Below are 23,572 nucleotides of genomic sequence, written 5' to 3'. Positions count from 1 at the left end.
AGCTTTTGAGAATATTAATATGAAAAGCTCCACACCTTACAGGGGGCTATATGGGGCCTCTTATTTTTGAAAGGTAAATATGGACATGTATAGTAAAAGACCCTGAAGTGTTTAATCAAAGTCTCCCAACAAAAGAGCTTTCTCTTGAGGTTTATTGATCTGTCTTTCAAAAGACACCAACAATATTCAATGGAACATCATTTCTTACCTCTCCTCTTCACCCTCCAGCAATTTCCTATATGCATTGATTTCCATATCCAGAGCCAATTTCACATCCAGAAGTTGTTCATAGTCATTCAACTGTTGCTGCATCTGATCTCTTATCTCAGCCATTTCTCTTTCTTTGTCAGAAAGCATCCTGCGATAGTTGTCCCTTTCCTTAGCCAGTGTGTCCTCCAGCTCCTGCATCTTATCCAGCCATGCCCTAGACTAGAACAAAACATAAAAAGAAGTTAGCGTCTACCCAAGGAAAACATTCACTTCTTGAGGGTGTCAAGAAACCTAGATTTTGACAGTTAGGTTAGACAGTGTTTTACCTTCACTGAATCCCAACCCACCCCTCTCCAATTTCCTGTCCTACAAAAAACTTTTGAAGAGTACACATTTGCACCTGCTGTACATATGCAATTGTCTATACAGTACTTTGGCATGCAAGTGATAGAAATCTGCTCTTGATTTTTCAAGAAGAGAAATTAAATTGTGGCTTTTTAAATCATTCAGAGATTAAAGTTGAATTTTGCAAGTTGGAAAACATCTGGACCACACATGTACCCAGCATCAAATGCTCACTTCATTCCTATAAAGTTGAGTAATGAAGGTTCAAGAAGATGAAGAGTCACAGTGAAAAGGACTGGGACTTTAAAGTTATGCTTAGGACTCCAATAGCCATTTTAAAATAAGATTTAAAGCCATTACTGTATTCCTAATATTCTGTACAAGTGTCAAATTAGTAGACATCTGGAGCTACTCTTCAAAGAATTGCTAATCTAACCTTTATGTTTCATTCCACCCCCAGCTCCTCCCCAACCCCATCCCTCGAAACCACAAAGAATATCATTTGCAAGCACAAGTTTGAATGTTCAGGGGTCCCCAAGAACTGGCAACACAGATTAGAACTTTGGCTGTAAAAGGACAACTATTGCTTCTTATTTCACAGAAGATGCATTTGAGAGTAAGCAAAGGCCAAGGGCATGGGAAGAATGCCTACCACAATTTTCTTTCACATTACATGCTAAGAACTTCATGCACATATAAAACTTTCCAACATGTTGCCAGAATTCCAACAATATTGCTATGAAAACAGCTATGAGCTGGAAAAGCAGTCTGGTTATTGCCACATGATATCATCTAACGTGCTTTAGAATGTATCCTTCTGGGATGAAATCTGAAGTGTTTCCTAGAAAAAGGATTCTTTCATTAACAGCCTGGCAATAACAGATAGTAAGAGCATTGTTATCCAGCATCTCAGTTTATTTAAATAATCCAAAAAAGGAGCAATTCTACTCTGAACAGTGACTAAGTGGTATCATGGAATTTCTTCTATGTACCTTAACATCTTCCAAATTAAGTCTGTTCCATTTATAGGTATTAAAAACCTAGCTGCCATCCTTGACAAATCAGCCTGGAATCTGAAACACAAAACTGGATTTTTTCCAGCTCATGCTGGAAAAAATGATGAGAACTCGACAATTCTTTTGATGCACAAGCCAGAAAAGAATCCAGATTACTCTCTCAAATCACGTCGACATTAAACGCTCAATTTCCCATTGTAATTGCATGGATTCAGCTGCACTAATACTAATAGTTAAGGGAACAGTAGTGTAGCCCAGCTGCTGGCAATATGCCACTATCTGGCCTAGATCTGCTCTGAGTAGCTCATACAATATGGCAGAAACACACCACTGGGCAGGCCACATGAGTAGGCTCATCACTTCTTGAAGTGACTGAACTGCATTGATGCCAATGCAATGTTGGGACACTGGAAGGAAAAAAAAAAACAAAACACACAAGCATAGTCACTACCCCAAATCTGCATTTGGCTCTGCAGGAAAGACGGGGGGGCGGGGGGGGGGGGGGGAATAAGCATTAAAGACTTATTTTAGTGAGTGCAGTGAGTAGATATTTATACATATTCAACTGATCTGCTCTTAAGATTTTTTTTTCTTTTTTAAACAGATTCTTTTCAGAGCAGCTTCTCCCTTTAAAGAAGGCTGAAAGACTTGTAGGGTTTTTTTTTGGAATTTATTAATTGCATTATTGCACCAATGCTAAGTTAGGCAATGTCACTACGGGGCGGGCAGGAGGGAGGAGAGAAAAGGCTCATACTGTACTGAAGTTTGATTTCAGGGAAGTCCTCGTGGCTCATTAGTTCCAGTCAGCCACAATAGCATGCCTGCAGGTTTCCCCATTACAACAACATCAGCTGCACACAATACAAAGACACAACCAAATCTAAGGCTGTCATCTTTCCAAATATCTTTATAAACATGGAAAGGTGGCATGGTGCTTAAGACACAGGACTAGGAGTTAAAAGTTTTGTGGCAAAGCCCGGAATAAGTTTCCTGTGCAAGTCAATTAACTTCTTTACTTCAGTGTCCTCATCTTTAAAATAAAGACAACCCCACCTACTTAACAGGAAAAGTTGTAAAGCTATATTCATTAGTGTTTGTAAAGCTCGTTGAGTGCCTCAAAAAGACAACTGCAAATTAGCATTATAGACTGTACACGTTTTCTGACTCTACAGGAATAAGTCCAGTGAACCACCAAGGAAACAATCCATTTGCCCTGTCCCACACTACACACCCCCACTCATTCCCCCCAAGAGGATGGATACTCAATATCTCCCCCTTCCACACCTGCCAGACTGTCCAAGAGTGACATAAGGCCAATGCCACACCAAAAAGATGCAAATACAAACAAAGGAATCCCCGAACAATGCTGAGATACAAATCGTCCCAACAGACCCAGATGTCTCTAAAAAAAGAGGGGACGTAGATAGAATTGGAATGAAGTGACAGGTGTGGCCAAGCATACACTATGTCCTAAAGATGGCCACATTTTGCCCACCTACCTTGCATGGGCATTCCTTTTGATGGAAATCTGGATGGTTCAGCAGAACTCTCATGCATCTGCGACAGTTTTAAACTACATTAATACAAAAAAGTCTATCCTACCCAATCAACTATTGTTAGGGTGTTCATTGCAGACAATTCACTAAAGATCTCAATCAAAAACCTTTGAAGGGATCTTTGTCAGCAACAGCCATAGAAAACTTTAAAATGAAGCAGGGTTTCCATTGAGTGGTGTAGCTAGAACCACTGCTAGTAGTCTGGTACGATAAGAAGCATGCTGCCAGGTGCTACCTTCCAGAGGACAAATACTAACCACTTTTATATATGAAGAGTACCATGAAATTTTTAATACAACAGTAAGCATAATCAGCAGCTTTATGGCTAAATTCTAATTTGGGGAAATTCAGTTTATTGGTTCCAAATTCCCATTCCCCTCTACTTCCATTGTTTATTAGGGAAAGTATTTAACTTCTTGTCCTATCCCATAGTGTGATACATCTGGGTAACAAGGAACTCGTGTGTTCTATACTCAAACCTCGTCACCAACTCCAGCTTAAGTCTACAGGAGTTTTGCACATGGAATGGAGCATAGACTACACAAGCAATTATAGTAAGAATCCATGTGATGTTTGTGAAATGTCATACAATTCTTCCAAATAAAAGGCACTGATAAGATAGGGGATAGAGGACATGGACATTGCCTACTGCCCACATTTTAACAAGACACACAATCTGGAGGTCGTGGCAGAGTCTCGATTGCTTCTGTATTAAGTCAACAACAGTGATATTGGATATGGATAGAGACCTCTTTAATGAAATAAATACTACTGGGAATTGAGATATTATGGAAGATTAACTCTCTAGATACAGATTGGAGAACAAGCGCTACTAATAATAGTAGGGCCCAGATTTTCCTGGATATGATAGGTGAGATTTCTTCACCAACTATAGTCACTGAATCAAGAAGAGATGATGCTATTTTAGATTTGGTATTGGTAAGTAGTCAGGACCTCATAGAACTGGTTGCAGGAGACACCCTTGCTTTAAGTGATCATGAGCTAATTCAGTTTAAACTAAATGGAAGAACAAACAAAAATAGATCTGCAACGAGGGTCCTTGATTTCAAAAGGGATAACTTTAAAAAATTAAGGAATTACTTAAGGAAGTGGACTAAACTGAAGAACTCAAGAAACTGAATGTGGAGGCAAAGTAATTCTCAATTAAAGTTGCAGAAATTATCTTAAACCTGAATCCCAAGCAAGGGGAAAAAATTCGTAGGGAAGAGTTGCAGATCAAGCTGGATGAGCAAACATCTCAAACAGGTGATTAAGGGAAAGCAGAATGCCTACAAGGAATAGAACACGGGATGGATAAGCAAGGAAAGCTAACTTTTGGAGGTCAGAAAGTCTAGAGATAAAGTGAGAACTGCCAAAAGCCAAGCAGAGTTGGACCTTGCAAAGGGCACTAAAATCAACAGTAAAAGGTTCTATAGCCATATAAATAAGAAAACAAGGACAGAAGAAGAAGTGCGACCACTAAGCACTGATGATGGGGTGGAGATTAAAGATAATCTAGTCATGGATCAACACCTAAACACACAAATACTTTGCCTCCTGTTTTTAATAAAGCAAAGTGACTAATGGGAACAAGGATATGGCAGGAGAAATCATCACAACGGAGGCAGAAGTGAAACTTAAACAGCTTCATGGGGCTAAATCAGGGAACCTGGATCATCTCCATCCAAGAATATTAAAGAAACTGGCACATTAAATTGCAAGCCCAATAATAAGGATTTTTAATGAACCTGTAAACTCAGGGGTCATACCCCACAATGGTAGAATTGCTAATTGGTTCCTATTTTTAAGGCAGGAAAAAGGGTGATCCGGGAAACTACAGGCCTGTTAGTTTGACCTCAATTGTATGCAAGGTCTTGGAACAGATTTTGAAAGAGAAAGCAGTTCCGGACACAGGGGTAAATGGTAACTGGGATAAAAATTGTAGGTTCTGTAGCCTGCAAAGTACAAGAGGTCAGTCTAGATGATCACGATGATCCCTTCTGGCCTTAAAGTTTATGAATAGCCACATATGCTTTCTTCCATTTTTGGCAAAGTTAAACTTTCCTTTCAGAAGTAAAAACTTTGCTTGTTAATAATGCCCCTGCTAGTTTCAGTCCGGATTACGTAACCGAGTAGATGAGGCTCTCCTGGAAAGACCAACCTTCAGCTAATGCAGAAGGCAGAGAAAGAGGTGAAGGCCACTCTGGATCCAGTCCTGGGAATTCCCTGTTCCCTCCTGTCCAGAGAAGAGAGCGTGATCAACAAATAAATGCAATTTTCGGAGCACAGGTTTCACCCTGCTGCCTGTGTGCTGGGCTATAAGGGCTTCACCTCAGGGAGAAGTTACTGGGAAGCGGAGGTGGAGAATAAACCTTTTTGGGTTTCGGACATTGCCAAAGAGCGTGTGATACAAAAGGGAGTGATAAGCCATACACCCGAGGAGGGGATCTGGGCTTTGCAGAGTACAGGGAATAAGTACCCTGCCCTCACTTCCCCTAAGACTGCTCTGGCCCTACCTCAAAGCCCCAGTAACATTGGGGTTTATCTGGATTACGAAGGGGAGAATGTTGCATTTTATGACATTACATCCTCTGGCAAAGAGCCGATCTTTACTTTCACATCCTTTTTCACTGGGAAGATCATCCCCTTCTTTGGGAGCCGCCATGTAGAATATCCGAATCTATTCAGTTGTGATCCCTGGAATGAATACTATTAAGACCTGCGACAGAGGTATCACTCAATATGAGATATCTAATGTAGAGCAAAGAGATGGGAAATATATAAATTATAGCTGTCACACTTTGCCATTCTAATCACAGACTCGCCAGCCCCAAGCATTCAAAAACAGCGTGTCAGGCCCCTAAAATCAGGAGATTGATTTAAAAAAATCTTTTTTAATATTGAGTTATTTTTTCTGGTTTCTGTATGTACTTGGCTTCCCGTTTTCAAGCTCTTTTATGCAAATGTAAAGGCTACAAACTTATCTGTAATTTAACCTGAGCTTCCCTTGGAATCTATCCCCACCAGCAGCTGAGACGTAAAGAAAAACACCGAGTGCTGCAAGACTCACAATAAAATGGTGAGGGAGAACAAGACTGGCTTGCTCAGCATTATGCTGGTGAATGGAGTTTCTCGACCCTCTTCCATGCTTGTCTCTCTAACTCTGTGATCCTCCAGACACACCCGAACTGGCCAACCCGGAGCCACTCCCAGGGTCACAGCAGAGCCTGCCTGTCTTAGGGCAGGTCTACACTTACAATGCGGCAATGGCACAGATGCAGCAGGGCAGCTGCGCCCTGTAGCACTTAAGTGAAGATGCTGGTACGCCAAGGGGACAGCTTCTCCCATCAGTGTAGTTAATCCACCTCTGCGAGAGGCGGTGGCTATGTCAATGTGAGAAGCTGTCCCGCCGACATATCGCTGTCTATCTGGGGAGTTCAGTAAATTCTGACTCACTTCGGGTCATCCATCAAAGTCCTCTGCTCTTTACTTATGAATATGAAAACCATACTGGTATTTCCCCCTCCCTCCAACTCCCCAGCTCAATGCTCCTATTTTGCTCTGTTTAGTTATTTGGATGCTGTAGATTCAGATGAGTAAATTCACAGAATAAAGTTTATTTCTATCATCTGGTCTTGGACTTTGTCGCAAGGGTACTAGATCTGTATGGCTCTGCCCTGAAAGGCTAGAGACAGACCCACGAGCAAAAGCCTTGAGGGGGCTTGAAGAAAAGCAGCAGGATAACTAAGCGAAAGCTCTAAAGGCAACGCTTGAGGAATGAGTAAATAAAATGAAAGCATCAAGTGATGCCTTCCCCGGCAACACTATCCTCCTTCCAAAAGAAATCTGTTAGCAACCTTCAGGTGCCAAGGAACAGAGAGAAATTTGCACTAAGGTAGCCAGCTCATATCATCAACTGCAGTACTATGGGCTAGCACCTCGCTGCACCATGGTGTTGCAGCAGCATTTCTTTCCCAAATCAAGTTATCCCTTTTTCTTTAAAATTCACATTGACAGTCTGAGGGGTTAGAAACCTGTTACACCCGCCGAGGGCACAGGGTAGGGTCAGGGGTACAAATCTGGAGTCATTTGGTCAAGGGGTGCGTGAGATACAGCCCCTCCCAACACAAGCTGTTTTTAAAACACTGTGAACTAGGTGTGGAATACCAGCAAAATCCTGTCCATGGCGGTTGAGCATATGAGGACTTCAATAGCTCAGTCACAGGTTAGAGGTTTATCACAGGAATGGGTGGGTGAGATTCTGTGGCCTGTATTGTGCAGGAGGTCAGACTAGATGATCATAATGGTCCCTTCTGACCTTAAAGTCTACGAGTCCATAATGCATGGTTTACTCAGTCGTGTGTGTCACATACAACCCCTCTGCATATACAACCCCTCTGCTCAATAGGCTATTCTGATTTGCAGTATATTTAATTCAAGATTCTGTGCCATAAAGCTCATGAATTCTAGTTATTTTAGGGTCTGCTTATATTCTCACATTTCATCCCAACAAACAAGATGATAAACAGCTTCTAGAATTCTATATGTGCGGAGAATGTTCTTGATGGAGGGAACTCAAATCATGAACTCTTTCCCTGCTGGTTCAAGAGAAGTTGACGATTTGAAGGTTATAGTGCAAGGCCTGTTAGATACTCAACCTTTTGCCTTAAATGGTGCTTCAAAGTATGTGCTGGTAGGAGAGCAAGGTGAGTTTCTTTCCTAGGGAGTTGACAAAATTCTCTTTAGTTGAAGACATAATATTTATGTAGTGTAACTAGTACAGAGTTACCAAGCAAGAGTAGGTCTCAATTGTTTAAGGCCTCAAATCCTGTTTATATAGAATAACTATTTGCTTAATATTTTTTCACCTACCTTGAAAACAGAAACTTAATAAATGTTTTTCTTCTGTGTTTGTAGAGTGCCTAGCACAGTGGGGTCCTGGTTCATGACTAGGGCTCCTAGGCTCTACAGTAATACAAATAAGAGCTTTTTTGGTTTCACTGTCGCTTTCTTAAGAACCTCACTTCAAATGTTATTTTGTAGTTTCTTATAGTAACATACCATAATACATGCACCTCTCCCAACTGACTACTGAATTGAGTGATGTCTTAGTCCTTATCTTCAAAACATTTAAAGGCCTGGGCCCACAGTATCTAAAAGTTCCGTTAAAGCTCTGGAATGAAAACCTGGATCAAACAACTTTGCTCCTCTGGCACAACAGAAATGCATACAATAAAGGTAAAGCTCATCTATGGAGACTGAACTTTCTCAGGGGCCAGCCGAAGACTGTGAAATGAATTCAGACAGGAACCAAGGATCACCACAACCCTCACCACTTCTACTCCGACTGCAAGATGCATTTATTTGACTTTTTTTTTTTTAAACATACAGACAGCAATGTGTGTGAATATAAAATAAAGTTCATAGAACATACTCTACATACGCTTGGAAGATGTTGAGAGAACATATGTGACAAATACCACATTGCTTAATGCCCACCTGCTCAGATATTACGGTGATGAGTGCAGAAGAACCCATAGAGCACAGACAACAAACAGCACAATGGGGTAGAGACATGAGATGAAAATAAAACCTTGTCATTCTTGAAGCGGAAAAACATCTCTCAAGAAAACACTATACCAGGGCCCTGCCCATTTCTAAGTCAAATACCACAGAACCTGCATTAGTTAAAACCTGTTCTTTTTTTTTTTTTTTTTTTTGCTTGTAATGATCAAAACTGCAGACTGAGCAAAACAGAAACTACTTCACAAGTCATTAAACGCACTCACGGTTTTAAATCCAATTCTATTACAGGGACTAGGTCTAAATCCCAGGTGATTTATTACCTCTTTTTGTAGGCTTGAAAGCTGGGAGGAGAGGCTTTCAATCCGCATGCGACTTTCTGTCAGTTCTTCTCTTACTGTATTGGCTGCAGAACTACTCATCTCAGAGGAGAGTCTGGCGTTCTCAAGCTATAACAAAGCAAATTGCACATCAGTCTCAAAAGACTTGCTACTAAATAAGCAAGCAAGCATTGGTCCCTAAAGAAATTTCATGTTGTATTACCAATAAACCACTAAGTTCCTGTCTGCAATACAGGAAAAGCATCATGCTGCCTTTTTTGTAATCGTAATTGAGCAAGTGTAGTGCTCAGTTACAGTGCTGGATTCACTTTCCTGGGAGCCAAAATCTGGTTGAATGCTAGGAACCAACAGCAGTACAAGCTTCCCCCACTCACCCCGTCAACATGTCCCAAATTAGAACTGCAAACGTCTTCATCCAGAGGCAAATTCAGATTTCAAGCCTTTCATTCTTTGGCCCTAAGACTGCCAAACAAGGGCTCCTATTGTGGTGCAGGCACTTGACCAAGATCACCAACAAAAGTTTCTAGTGTTACTTTTTCAATCTCTATATTGGGATGTCCCAAATCAAAAGACTTTATACCACACTACCAGTCCCTTGAGCAATCACATTCCTTCTCTTTACAACCACCACCACCTTCCTTAAGTAATTTGCTATTTAAAAAAATATATTGGCAACCATGGAAATTAATTTTTTCAAAAGAAGCGAACACAGTGCCACAGACAGCTTAGGCAGCACTATAAATACAACTTAAAAAAAACCAAAAAAATCTCAAATATGGTCAAAAGTACTGACTAAAATAGAACAGCACACACAGAAGTTTGAGGAAAAAACCTAAAGTTCATTAAGCGGTTTTAGGCTAGTAAAAATAGATCTAGTCCCTACATTTTGGGCTAGACTTTAAAGGAGGATACCATTCCACAATTCAATTCAAGTTTTTCAGGGAAGATTATTCTGACCATAACTATCAGTAGCAATTTACTCTAACTACACTATGCAATTTATTCTTTTATCAGTGCACATGAGTTTTACCTACCATGAAATCCATGAACATGAAAAAGCAAGCTGAAGGGAGTTTAAACTGACAGGAGTATGTTCACAGAAATGCTGAATCATCCAGGCACAGGAAGGAACAAACAAAAACTTATCTACTTTTCCGTAACTGTTGTTCGAGATGCGTTGCTCATGTCCATTCCATTCTAGGTGTGTGCGTGCCCACGTGCACAGTCAGAGATTTCTGCCTTAGTGGTATCTGTAGGGTTGGCTGTGGCGCCCCCTTGAGTGTCACGCTCATGTGCCGATATATTAGATACCGCAGACCCTATGCCCTCTCCGCTCCTTCTTGCTGGCAACTCCAACAGAGGAATAGGAGAGCAGGTAATGGAATGGACATGAGCAACACATCCCGAACAGTTATAAAAACTTAGGTAACCGTTTTTTATTCTTTGAGCGCTTGCCTGGAGTTCATAGTCTAATGGCTTGCAACTGCTCTACCAAAACCAGCATTGTCCTGGGCCAGCTGGGTAAGCGCATAATGGGACTTGAACATCTGTACAGACGACCAGATGGTCACCCTACAGATGTCCTGGATAGACATTTGGGCTAGGAAAGCTGCCGAAGAGGCTTGCGCCCCAGTTGAGTGGGCGGTTAGAATCGCTGGAGGGGACACCTTTGCCTGATCGTAGCAGCAGTGAATGCAGGCAGTGCTCCAAGAGGAAATTCTTTGAGCTGACACTGTACAACCTTTCATCCTCTAGGCCAACGCGACAAACAATTGCATCGACTTGCGGAATCGCTTGGTCCTCTCAACGTAGAAGACTAGCACTCTCTTGACATCTAGGGAATGCAACCTATGCTCCTCCTCCGACCTATGCAGCTTTGGAAAATAGACAGGTAAGTAAATGTCCTGGCCCGTATGAAACTGAGACCCAGCCTTGGGCAGGACAGCAGGGTGTGGTCGCAACTGGACTTTATAAAAGATCATATAGGGCGGTTCCAAGGAAGCGCCCTAATCTCAGTGACCCGGCAGACAGATGTTATTGCAACCAAGAACCATGACCTTTCAGGAAATGAGGAGAGCAGAAAGCCAGAGGCTCAAAATGGGGTCCCGTGAGTGGTGACAGCACAAGATTCAGATCCCACAGAGGAACGGGATCCCTGACATGTGAGTAAACACATTCAAGGCCCTTCAGGAACCTACCAGTCATGTCCTGGGCGAAAACCGACCTACCCTTGAGTGGTGGATGAAAGGCTGAGAAAGCAGCCAAGTGGACCTTGGTAGATGAAATGGACATGCCTTGGAGCTTGAGATGCAGAAGGTAGTCCAGGATTAACTGCAGCAAGGCCCGCTTGGGGTCGAATGCCTTTATCTGAGATCCAACAAGCGAATTGCTTCCATTTGGCCAGGCAGGTCGCTCTGATGAAGAGCTTTCTGCTACTCAACAGGACTTGTTGGACACCAGCCGACCATTCCTGCTCCTCCGCATTTAACCATGTGGCAGCCAAGACATCAGGAGCAGCGCCACCAGGTTTAGATGCAGAAGACTGCCATGATTTTGGGACAGCAGGTTCGGCCTGAGCGGTAGCTGTAATGGAGCAGCCACTGAGAGGACCAGAAGTGTGCTGAACCAGTGCTGGCGCAGCCAAGCCAGTACTATGAGGATCACCTTTGCCCTGTCCTGTTTGATCTTCATGAAGACCCTGTGAATTAACAGCATTGGGTGGGAAGCCGTACAACAAAGCTGCCGTCTACGGGGGCAGAAAAGGGTCCAAAAGGGAGCCTCTATCGATCCCCTGAATGGAGCAGGAAACGTGTAATTTCCTGTTCTGCCTAGACATGAACAGGTCTACCTGGGGAGTCCCCCACCTCTGGAAGATGATGCTGACCACTTCCAGATGAAGAGACCACTCATGGCGAGACCAGAAGATCCTACTGAGGCAATCTGCCAAAGCGTTCCTGGCCCCAGGGAGGTGTGCCACAATGAGATGGATGTCATGTTGTACTCAAGTCCCAGAGCCTGAGGGCTTCTTGGCAAAGGGCAGATAATCTGGCTCCGCCTTGCTTGCTGATATAGAACATAGCTGCTGCATTATCCGTCAGGATCTGGACCACCTTGCTTCTTATGTTAGGTAGGAAGGGCTGGCAGGACAAGCGAACCGCTCTGGCTCCCTGACGTTGATGTGCAGGGAGCAATCGTGACTTGACCAACGACCTTGTGCTGAGATTGCCCAGGTGGACTCCCCACCCCTGGTCCGAGGTATTGGAGATTAGGGTCACTGATGGGGAAGGAAACGCAAAGGGAACTTCCTCCAACAACTATCCAGGATTCTGCCACCCGGTGAGTGACAACCGTATGTGGTCCAGGACCTTGATCACACAGTCCACGCTGTGTCTGTTGGGTACGTAGACAGACACCAGCCATGCCAGCAGGGGCCTGAGGTGGAGCCACATGTGCCGAACCACATAAGTGCAGGGCGCCATCTGGCCCAAAAACTGCAGACACAGGTGAGCAGTGGTGAGAGGGTGGGCTTGCATGCATGAGATGAGGTCCACCCTGGCTTGGAAACGAGCCTCGGGGAAGGAAGGCTCTGGCTGGAGTCGAGGACCACTCCAATGAACTGTATGTGTTGCACTGGAATTAAGATAGACTTTTCCTCGTTTATTAACAGCCTCAGGTCACAACAGGTGGAGCAAACCAGATTGAGATGCTGCTGCACCTGATCCTGGGACTGGTCCTTTATTAGCCAGTCATCAAGGTTCGGGTAAATTTGAATGCCCCGGCACCTCAGGTAAGCGACCACTAGCGCTACACACTTTGTGAATACTCTTGGGGCTGACAAGAGACCAAAGGGCAGAGCTGTGAATTGGAAATGGCGCTGGCCCAGCACAAAATGGAGGAAGCACCTGTGCCCTGGGAAAATGGAAATACGCGTCCTTCAAGTCGAGGGCAGCGTACCAGTCTCCCGGATCCAGGGAGGCGATGATTGAGACCATGGGAGACCACGCGGAACTTCAATTTCTTGAGAGGACTTGTTAAGACAACACAGGTCCAAAATGAGTCTGAGGCCCATGTTTGCTTTTGGGATTAGAAAGTAATGGGAGAACCACCCTTTTCCTTCCATGTCCCAAGGGACCCCCTCCACTGCCCCCAGATGCAGGAGGTTCTCGACCTCTTGGGAGAGAAGTTGCTTGTGAGATGGGTCCCTGAAGGGGGTCGAAGGGAGGGTCAGCCATGAACTGCAGGGTGCAACCTGAAGATATTGTATTGAGCACCCAATGGTCTGAGATCAGCCATGACCAGGCCGACCAGAAGGGGCACAGACAGTTGAAGAAAGAGCGGGAGGGTGGATCTTGGGAAGTGACTGGGGCACCATCCTTGAGCACATCCTCAAAATGCCTTTTTCCTGGCCTCCTTGGTTCCTGGAAGGGCCAGGCTGAGTCGACGAACAGGAAGACAGGTGTCGCCGCTCAGGCCGTTGGTCTCTATCCTTTCTACTGTAGGTTCTCAGCCAGGGAGTCCCGCAAGACCTAGACTAGGGAGGCGGAGGAGGCAGAAGATGGAACAGCTGCCTGGCCTGCTGAGGAGTATTAAGGCCCAAGGAGCAGAGGGTGGCATGGGAGTCTTTACAGCTGTAAAGCTTTGAGAGAGAGAGGTTGGAGAAGAGCCTTGCCCCCTCGAACAGGAGATCCTGAATGGTGGCCTGCATCTCCAGGGATAACCCAGAGGACTGCAACGAGGAGCTGCGCCTCATGACCACCGCAGAGGCAACCACCCTGGCTATCGAATCCGTAGCATCCCAGACCATCTGGAGGGCCCGTCACCGCCCCTTTAGTGGAAGAAAGCACAGCGGTGGAACTCCTGGGCTCAGTCCTGTGGGATGGCCTCCTTGAATTTGCTAAGGAAGTCCCACAGGTTAAAATTGTACCTGCCTAACAGGGTCTGGTGGTTAGACACCCAAAACTGCAGGCTGGCCATCGAATAAACTTTTCTGACAAACAAATCCAGTCTCTTGGTGTCTTTGTTTTTCAGCGTGCCACTGATTTGTCCCTGTCTGTCCCTTTCATTAACAGCGGACATGACCAGCGACCCCACTGGAGGGTGTGTGTACTAATATTCGAACCCTTTTGTAGGGATGTAGTACTTCTTTTCCGCCTTCTTAGAAGTAGGGGAAATATAAGAGGGGGTCTGCCACAGCTATTTGGCAATCCTAAGGACCTCTGGGTGGACAGGCAGCACAAACCAGACCTGGTTGGAGGAGGATATAACGTTAAAGAGGTCATCTGACTCCTCTGCAGACTCAATTTTTACGTTCAAATTGGTAGCTACCCTTTTAAGGGGGGCCTGGTGCGCCTTGAAGTTGTCGGGGGTACTACCCATTTGGGAGGGACCTGCCACCAGTTTGTCTGTAGACAACAATGATTGCACCGCTGGGGTAGGGGTGGGATCCCCTTCCCGCTCTGGGACAGCTCCTTAGATGTTGGAGCCCGATGCATTGCCCCTGCATCTGATTCAGTACTTTGTTCCAACTCCGGTGCCGGAGGCGGTTTTTCCAAAGCAGACAGGGAGGACTGGTGGGAATATGGGACCAGCATTATGGGTATGCCCCATGGGTTACAGTGTGGCCATTGAGCAGGCCACTTCCCCTGCTGCCATGCCGCTGCTGCGGTACCAATCTCATTGGTTGGCAGCAAATCATCCCTCCTTGGTGAGGGGCTGAACTCCCAGTCCGACTCTGACCATTGCCCTTCCGGAGACCAGGATGGAGCCGCTGAGGCCTGAGTCTGCCGACTGACTCTAGTCAGCAACTGGTGAGGTGAGGGCAAGGACCGGTGCCTGCCCAACAAGCAGTATCAGGGAGGTGGAAACCAGTGCCATGATAGGGAGTGATCCCGCCCCAGTGGGGACTGACATCTGGGAGACCGTCTTGGTAAAGGTGACCTGCGCCATGGCAATCTTTGGCGGGAAGCTTGCCGGTACCAGGTGTATGGGGACTGGTGCCTCGACTCCAGTATCCCATGCCTCGTAGAGGGAGACCTGGGCCATCAGGGACCTGGGCCTTCTAACCAGAGACCCCAACCAGTGCTGGGGTCCTAGGCCACCAAGATGGGGATCTATGCCTCTGGTCCAGGGATCAAGGGTGCTCCACTGCCCTATGGGACAGGTCCCATTACTGGCATGCCCTTAGGTGTCAGCAACTTAGCTGAGTCTGGCACCTGGGGCAGCATCTGTGGTGCTGACTGTCTTGCTTGTGCTTTAGCTGCCGGGTCTGCTTCGTCAACGAAGGCCCTAAGAGAACCTGGGGTCCCCTGCCGCTCCTGGAAGTCGGACTCCTGGCTGGGCGTGTCAGAGTTCAGTGGTATCCCCATGAAGTCCCGGGCAGGCACTTGGCCTGACATAGGTCTTTTGCCCAATGCCCCTTTCCCCTCTAGTGGTGGGGTGCTCTTCTTTTGTTGTTGCTTAGCCACCGCCAAGGGGGAATGATGCCAGATAGAGCCCGGTGCCAGTAGTGCGCTCCACACCCATGCTGAGGTGCTCAGTGTAGGATCTGAGCAGGAGGGCTCGGATGCAGGACGAAGCGCAGCCTCCATGAGGAGGGCCCTCAGGCAGATATCCCGCTCCTTTTGGGTTCTAAGGCAAAAGTTCTTACAGATCCTGCACTTATCCTTTCTATGAGACTCTCCCAAGCACTTCAAACAACTGTCATGGGGGTCACTAATAGGCATCAGTCTGTTGCATGACTAGCATGGTTTGAAGCCGGGGGAACGGGACATACTCCGCTCCAGGATGAAGTCCCAGCTAGGACTAACTACTAAACTAACCTAACATTTAACTTAATGGCTAACAAAGTTCCTACAAAGTATATAAAAAGAAGACAGAACTTGTAAAGAACCGCTAATGCTCTTGCAATGCAAGACGAGACACTCTGACCAACTGTCATGAAGGAACTGAGAGGGCATAGGGTCGGCGGCACCTAATATACCAGAGCATGAGCATGGAACTCAAGGGAGCACCACAGCTGACCTACAGATACCGCTAAGGCAAAAATCTCCGACGACTATGCATGTAGGTGCGCACATACCTACAATGGAATCAACATGAGTAAGCACTCAAAGAAGAACTATATAAAGTAATCCATTTCTGTACAAGTAAGTTCCACTCTGCTCCTCCTGTAGAGGAAAGGGTGGGTGTGGTAGAGTTGCTGCTTAACCATGTTTTATGTGTTGTCACAAAGGATGTTTCTCTTTTCAGCAACACCTATTAGAGTTAGTTTTATAAAAAATATGGGAAACCCTGCCCACCACCAATATTAATATAAATCCACATGTAAAACATTTTCTGGAATCCACAGTACTAGTCATATTCCCCATTTTTTTACACATTGCAAGTGCAGTCCAAGACACTACATTCTGGTACTTCCGGACAATTATTTCCAGTGGAAATCAGATTTTACATGTGTCTAGAAATTTACATCCACACCCAGAAACATGAAACTTTAAATCCAGCCCAAGGTTCTTGATAACACCTTGAAGTTTAAATAGTTTTATAGTTATTTGGAATTACTATAATCCCCCAAGAGAAAATCTGTCAAGCAGCAGTATAAAGAGAGATGCTCTCACTTTGGCATGATAAGTCTGTTCCAGCTCTTCTTTATACAGTTTCACTTGTGCATCATGCTGCTCTCTCATTTCATGAAGTGCTTGAGCCAGTTTGTGTTCATACTCAATTTGGCGCCCAGAATCCACCTCAACCAGGCGAGTTTCATGTTTCCTTCTTGTCTCGTTGATTTCCTACGAAAAACAGAAATAATGTTATTCCTATGTTTTACTGAAAATTTCACTAACAATATTCTGGTGATTTCAGTCAAGATGAGCTTTAGACCAATAGCCAAGAGCGAGTCCAATTTTAAGCTGCTATAATTAGAATGTGAAATAATGTCGTTTTCAGCTAGCGTTCTGAATAAACGTTGGAGTATTTCACAAGAATATTTCCAGTAGCATATCCACCTTTATATCTTTATAAATTATACTCTGGTGAACACCTCAAAATTTCACAAAGCAGATTCCATATCTGACTCCATAAACTGAATTTTACATCCCATGAGAATAACTAATCACAAGAGTGTTAGAGGAGCACCTTCAACTTGAAATATCACATTTCTGAGGACTGTATACTTTTGCTACAAGTAAACTTTAGGATTTAAAACTTTGGAGGGGAAAACGTACGTGTCTCACCATTTATTCTGTGCATTTGACATCACTTGAGAAATTTTCACTAATCACTGCTTGGGGAGGAGAGGCAGTACACTTGCACACTCTTCCCCAGGTTCTGCAAAAGGGCGTTTACCAGTAATAGCAGCAAAGTTGAAAATGAAACTGGAAAGGAAAAAGATGCTGACACAGAGTAAGGGATACTGTGTTAAAACATGTTTTTTGTTGCTCTCATGCTCCTCCTCAACACTCATACATAACAGGAAAGTGGAAAGTCCTTACCTTAAAGAGAACACGAACAAATTTCAGATTATACTATTTAAAGGGGTATAGTGTAAAAAAATATTAAGCTATTTCAGTCATGTCACATTCTAGGTTAAGTTCTTATGCTTCCATAATATACAAATAAAAAAAACACCAGGATTCCCAATAAGCAAGCTGAAATGATCCAAAATGTTTAAAATTTGCTTCCTCTAGAACTAAAACTTAGTATTAAAAGAGAATTACCTCTTCATACATATTTTTACGGAACTCCAAGTCTTCAGACAGACTCTGACAACGATTTTCGAGATCCACCTTCATTAAAGTTTCATCTACCAGCTGTTTCTTGGCAGCAGCTAAGGAGGCTTCCAACTAAAAAATATTAGTATAGTTAGGCTTAAGTAGATCTCTCACACACCACTTATTGACATCTTTAAGCAGCAGTTGAGAATGAACTATCCATTGAAATAAAAAGTTATTAAATTTACCACTTACGTCAAGAAAGTCTGTTTTACCCTCACCTTGTACAACTCTTGTAGTTCATTACAGATACAGTCAGGGTACTTCACCTTAATAAGGACAATCATTTTCAAAGGTAGTCATTAATTTCCTTTAATCCCCTCAGAAATTAGCTGAGATTAGTCAAGATTTTCTATTTGGCAAAGACTAATTGGGTAGCTTCAGCAACCAATATCACTACAGCTCTAGGAAAACATCTATTAACTGTTGTTGCAGAGCCTATAGTTAATTTGTAAGGTCTACAAAACCAGTGCACAGCTTTTCTTCCCTCTTTGTTAGATAGTGGGCAAACAACTAAGGTAGGTCAATCAAGAGTTCAAGATCTTGAGCCATTTGATGTCAACCCAGTAAAACTGTTTGTGGTCTAACTTACTGTGTTCTAAAGTAAACTTGCAAGATTCTATTCACCTACAGAATTTTGTCAATCAATATTTATCATGGTAAAGCATAGGAAAGTAGATTTGGGGCCTGAGAATAAGAATAATTTGTGGTAAACGGGAGAGTGGGAAAAGAAAAAAAAAAGATGCAAGTGAACAGACTGACTGTGGTTCTTAAATATTTGTAGAGAACGTCGCATACACATATTGTGTAGGGAGTCTTGATTTACATCTTGTAATAAGATGAGGCCCTGAAACAAACCGTTGTATCAGAGGCCCAGTATGAGGCCTAAGGCCTGAGCTAAAGTAATGGTCAAGACTTTGCTAACATAAAGCAAACTTAAGCTTTGAGCCAGAGGCAGGCCCTGCTCACAGAAGCTGGCAAGGAAATGGCTGATGCTGCAAAAAGATACATACCTAAAAGGTACTGGACACTAGATATCAGAACACTCCGATACTTGCACATTCCACACACATAACAAGGAACAGGCTGACAATGTTGTCAGATGCCACCACCGGTGTGGTACTCTGCTCTGGTCAATGTTGATAACAGTCGGCTGCGTGCGTGTGTTCCCTCTGTGCTGTCCCGACTCTGCAGATCGCTGGCACAGCAGACACCGAGAAAACCCCCAATGACCATAGACTTTGATAAGGTACAAAGGCACCAGGCCAGGTTTACTGTCAAATGAAACAGTCTCTCGCTCCCCAGATCAGATGTCTACAGTTCTGCTAGCACATATGTGCTCCCGGACAATGGACCGGCTCAATCAGTGGCAGGATTTGCCACTGCCCCCTAGGCCAGACAAAGACACTGCCCCAGGGATGCATTCTTATGCACAGGTACGAACAAGTTACACATCACTCCTGACATATTGAGGTGCAACCCCTCTACGTCGCAAGGTACAACCCCTATACGTAGGAAGGTGCCGCCTCTCACCTTGTACAAGTTGGTTCGAACAAATCAACTCTATCCATCATATTGCCCTTTTGCCCCTGTCTTTAGGATGGGTCAGTCTGTCTTTAGGATGGGTCAGCACATATGTGCTCCCTGACAATGGACCAGCTCAGTCAGTGGCGGGATTTGCCACTGCCCCCTAGGCCAGACAAAGACACTGCCCCAGGGATGCATGTGTGTGGAATGTGCAAGTATTGGAGTGTTCTGATATCTAGTGTCCGGTACCTTTTAGCTATGTATCTTTTTGCAGCATCAGCCCTTTCCTTGTCAGCTTCTGTGAGCAGGGCCTGCCTCCGGCTCATAGCTTAACTTTGCTTTATGTTAGCAAAGTCTTGACCATTACTTTAGCTCAGGCCTTAGGCCTCTTACTGGGCCTCTGATACAAGGGTTTATGTTTCAGGGCCTCATCTTACTACACACCTCTTTACAACAATCCTAAAGGGATTGAGGGAAAGACGGTGGAGAACATGGTCGGCTTAGCTCTTTTACAAGGAGTGGTTTGTTGGCTAAAGAGCCAATCTGTTCAGCAGACTGGATGGTAAACCACTTCATCTCACCTGAGCAATCTGATCTCTCAAATCCTCAAGTTCCCCTTCCAGGCTTTTCTTATCACCAAGTGCTGTAGCCAGGGCAGCTTCTTTGGAATTTAGGGCTGCTTCAAACTCCCGAAGCTTGACTTGGGCTGCGTTATGATCAGATTCTTTTTTTGCATAGCTGAAACAAACCAGAGAAGTTGATGAGACAAAGGTCTAGAAACATCCAACACATTAAAATATGTTGATTTGCAACTAAATACAGCTTTTATACTAAATATAGTCTTTTGAGCTAACCAGGAGAATATGCTTTTCAATCAATTACATAGCGTAATTTAAGTTTATTCGTATTCTTAATTTTTATATTTTTATTATGCTAGAAAATGTTGAATGATTTTCTATTTGTAATTTGTGATGAGCTCTATGTGGATGGAAATTCAAATTCAATTAAAAATGCACAAAAACAGCATTTTAGGGTTTTTTTAAACATACTGATACGCAAGAAAAAAGTTGATAAGATTATCAAAACATGTTTTGCATATAACACTGGTGTAAAGAAACGAAGTACTTTCTTTAGTTAGTAAATTGAGCTGACTGTAAAATCTGGAATGACATGATGACTAGAAACAGCTAGTAGTTCTCAACTTCTCACCTAGTTTTATTCAGATTGTTTTCCTCTTCCAAGGTTTTCTGCTTTTTCAACTCCCAATTACCATATATACACTCGCTCATAAGCAGAATTTTTTTATTAAAAAAAGGAAGCATCAGAGAAGGGGGTCGGCTTATGAACGGGTACAGGGGGGGAGAGGTGGGACATAGCCCCCTCCCCCCACAACAGAGGGGGCAAGGAGAGGCAGCAGAGCCAGAAGGGAAGAGGAGGGGCCAGAGTCTCTCCTCTTCTGGCTGCGCTCCCCGCAGCCTCCGAAGCAGCTGCAGCCGTGCTGCCTGGCTCAGCCCACTAGAGCAGGCTGTGGCCAGGCCAAAGACATCCTCCCCTAGCCTGCCCCAGCTAAGGTGGGAAGGGATGGGATGGGGAGAGTGTGGTGGTCCCGGGATAGGGGTGGGGTCATGTGGGGGGTGGTCACAGGGTTACTCCCTTGACCCCCAGCTTCTGCCTCCTCCCACCAAAAAATTTCCCCACCAGTTGCTATACCCAGCCCTTCAGGGTAAGCCACTGGCAGGCTGAGACACTTTGTTTACTTAGGTTTACCACCCTGCCTGCAGACATTCGAGGTAAACAAACCATCTCAGCCCACCAACGGCTTATACTGACAGCCCAGGAGCCAAAAAGTTTGCCGACACCTGAATTATAGGGTTGGCTTATGAATGGGTCATAAAAATTTGCCATTTTTACTTATCCATCGTGGTGGGAGGAGGGTGTCAGCTTATAAACGAACCAGCTTATGATCGAGTATACATGGTAGTTGCTTAACTTTGAACTAACTAGCCATTAAACTGGACTAGTCGATTAAAATGAAATGAAGAAAATATTTTCTGCACATACCAAAGAGGCTACTACTGTCAAAAGTTTGATTAGCACTTTCACTAAACCTGGTTCCAGAAGTTCAGCCCATGACTTACATCAGGTCATTGGTTTCATTTTCCTTAAAATGCTGCAGCAAATATACACTGCTTAATTAATATTTTTTTGTATTTAATGTAAATTACAAGTCTCATAAGTTTAGACTTTAACATAAGTTTTCAATTTCACATTTAAAAATCTTTCATTTGTAAGACGCTTGAGAGCACGCACCTTTCTGGAGGAAGGGAAGAGAATTAACTGCCAGTTTCCCTTGACCCTTGGAGGAAATAGTGACAAGACAGGCTAGCCCAGGACCCTTACCTCAAACATGCTCAGAAGCCACTTCCCTGCCCCAAAAGAAGCCCAAGCCAGCTTCTTGCCTGGAACAGCCTTAGAGAAATAATTGGTCCAGTGGCTCTTTCCCACACACACTAGCCTTTCTGTTTTGCAACTGCAGAATTCGGGGAATTTCCCTGCCCCACTGTACTGGCTCTAACAAACTAGACCTGTCCAAATTAAGAGACTGAATTGCTGATGAGGTTTCTTTTAATAACTATTCACATCCAAAGTCTCCACCAAGGGAGGTGGTAGCCTAGACGGAACTAGTTTTTGCCACTATGCTGCCTAAACACATCTGAGCAGACAAAATGGGGATAAAGATATCCAGCTCCCATCTACGGTCTAACCTTACTGTTACGACAGCAAACGGAACTGCACTGGTGAAGAATTATGGATCTCCCCATTTTCTTAGAGTAGACACAGCCAGTCATGCTTTCTGAAACAGTAATGAAGACAGTTTTGTCCGGTAGATGCTAGTACATAAACAATATTCCAACTCTGCTTCAGGGGAATGACCACATAAAAAAATCATACAATCTTCTGTCATATAAACAAAGTAAAAAGATTCTTTCAGTTTATGTTTAATCTTTCAGTTACAAGTATTGCCGCAGATTACTCTTAAAGTACTTAAGTGTTTCAGATAAGTGTGATTTAAATCGACTCCCTTTAAATTTCACTGTCTGCTGCATTCAGTAGAAGCTTTTTTTAAAAAACAGCTAAGTAGCACATCACCTTTGTCCCACGGGTGCCCAAGAGAAGAGGGAATCAAGTAACACACCACTGGCTAGAATAGCCTCACACAGAAGGCAGGTTTAAACTGCTATAATAAAAATTGAGTGTTACTGTCAGAAAAGATATTCAGACTTCCAAAAAAAAAAAAAAAAAAAATGTTGGGGAGGCTTTTGATTTGGTTTTGTTTTACATTAGTCTTTCAGAGTGGACAAGACCTGAATTTCTAAACAGTGAACACAGAACTCATAAAATGACATCACAAGAGACTGAAAGATAGACAGAGAGGAAATGCAATGTTGCTGTAGCCATGTGGTTCCAAGATATTAGAGACACAAGATGGGGGAGACACTCGAAAGCTTATCTCTCTCACCAACAGAAGGTGGTCCAATGAAACAGGGGTTATCAACCTTTTTCTCTCTGAGGTCCCCCTTAACATTCTATAAAAACTCTAGGACCCAGTGGGAGAGCCTCAGGACAGGAGTCTTGGACATAGGTGGAGTTTGACTTCTATTTTGAGGGAGGGGGGCAGGGGCCAGGGGGGCTTGAGTCACCTCCACATGGTAGAGTCCAAGGAAGGAGTGCCACCTCCACCCCCCAACTCACCTCAGCAGGCCACCCAGCCCGTCTGGGTTGGGTGTGGGTGGTGGTGGGGGGCATGTGACCAAAAATTATAACTCAAACGTGGGGAGCTTAGCTCAAAAAGTTTGAAAAACAGCTTAGGATGCACGGAGGGGGGTAGCGGACACAGGACTAGGGGCTGTGTGCAGTCAGGGGTAGCTCAGGGTGTAGGGAGAGGGGTATTAAGGGATGTGTTCTGGCAGGACTCTCCTACAGTCCCTGTCCCCAGAGGGGTCTGCCAGCTACAGGGCCAGGTCTCCCCACCTAGGGGGCTCTTACCAGCTGCCTCCGTGGGAGCAAAGGGGGCTGGCAGTAGAGGAGCAGCTTCAACCTGGGGCACCAGCAGGAGAGGAGGGAATGCTGACACTGCCTGCTCTATAGGACCAGCCAGAGCAGCAGCTGCCCTGCACTGCCTGGCTCCGGCTTCCTGCCTCCAACCTGGCCAGTAGGCGGGAAGAGAAGTTGTGGGGTGGCGGGAGGTGTGGAGCTGCCTCCAGGACTGCTGTGCTCTTGCACTA

At 44.5% G+C, this 23,572-nt stretch overlaps 1 protein-coding gene across 1 annotated transcript in view; it reads right to left on the bottom strand.

Moving 5' to 3' along the window:
• LMNB1 (lamin B1) overlaps positions 1–23,572 on the bottom strand; it is a 41,980-nt gene that overhangs the window by 6,018 nt on the left and 12,390 nt on the right. The window contains exons 2-6 of the mRNA XM_077817391.1: positions 19,868–20,024; positions 17,706–17,831; positions 16,608–16,778; positions 8,974–9,099; positions 209–429 (exon numbers count right to left, since the gene is read on the bottom strand). Of these exons, the coding sequence (XP_077673517.1) occupies positions 209–429; positions 8,974–9,099; positions 16,608–16,778; positions 17,706–17,831; positions 19,868–20,024 (801 nt within the window). The remainder of the gene's footprint in view (positions 1–208; positions 430–8,973; positions 9,100–16,607; positions 16,779–17,705; positions 17,832–19,867; positions 20,025–23,572) is intronic.

This window comes from Eretmochelys imbricata, chromosome 5 (genome assembly GCF_965152235.1).
Source record: "Eretmochelys imbricata isolate rEreImb1 chromosome 5, rEreImb1.hap1, whole genome shotgun sequence".
Classification (NCBI taxonomy): domain Eukaryota; kingdom Metazoa; phylum Chordata; order Testudines; family Cheloniidae; genus Eretmochelys; species Eretmochelys imbricata.
Note: the sequence above shows the minus strand (reverse complement) of the source record. Positions and strands in the feature narration are given on the sequence as shown.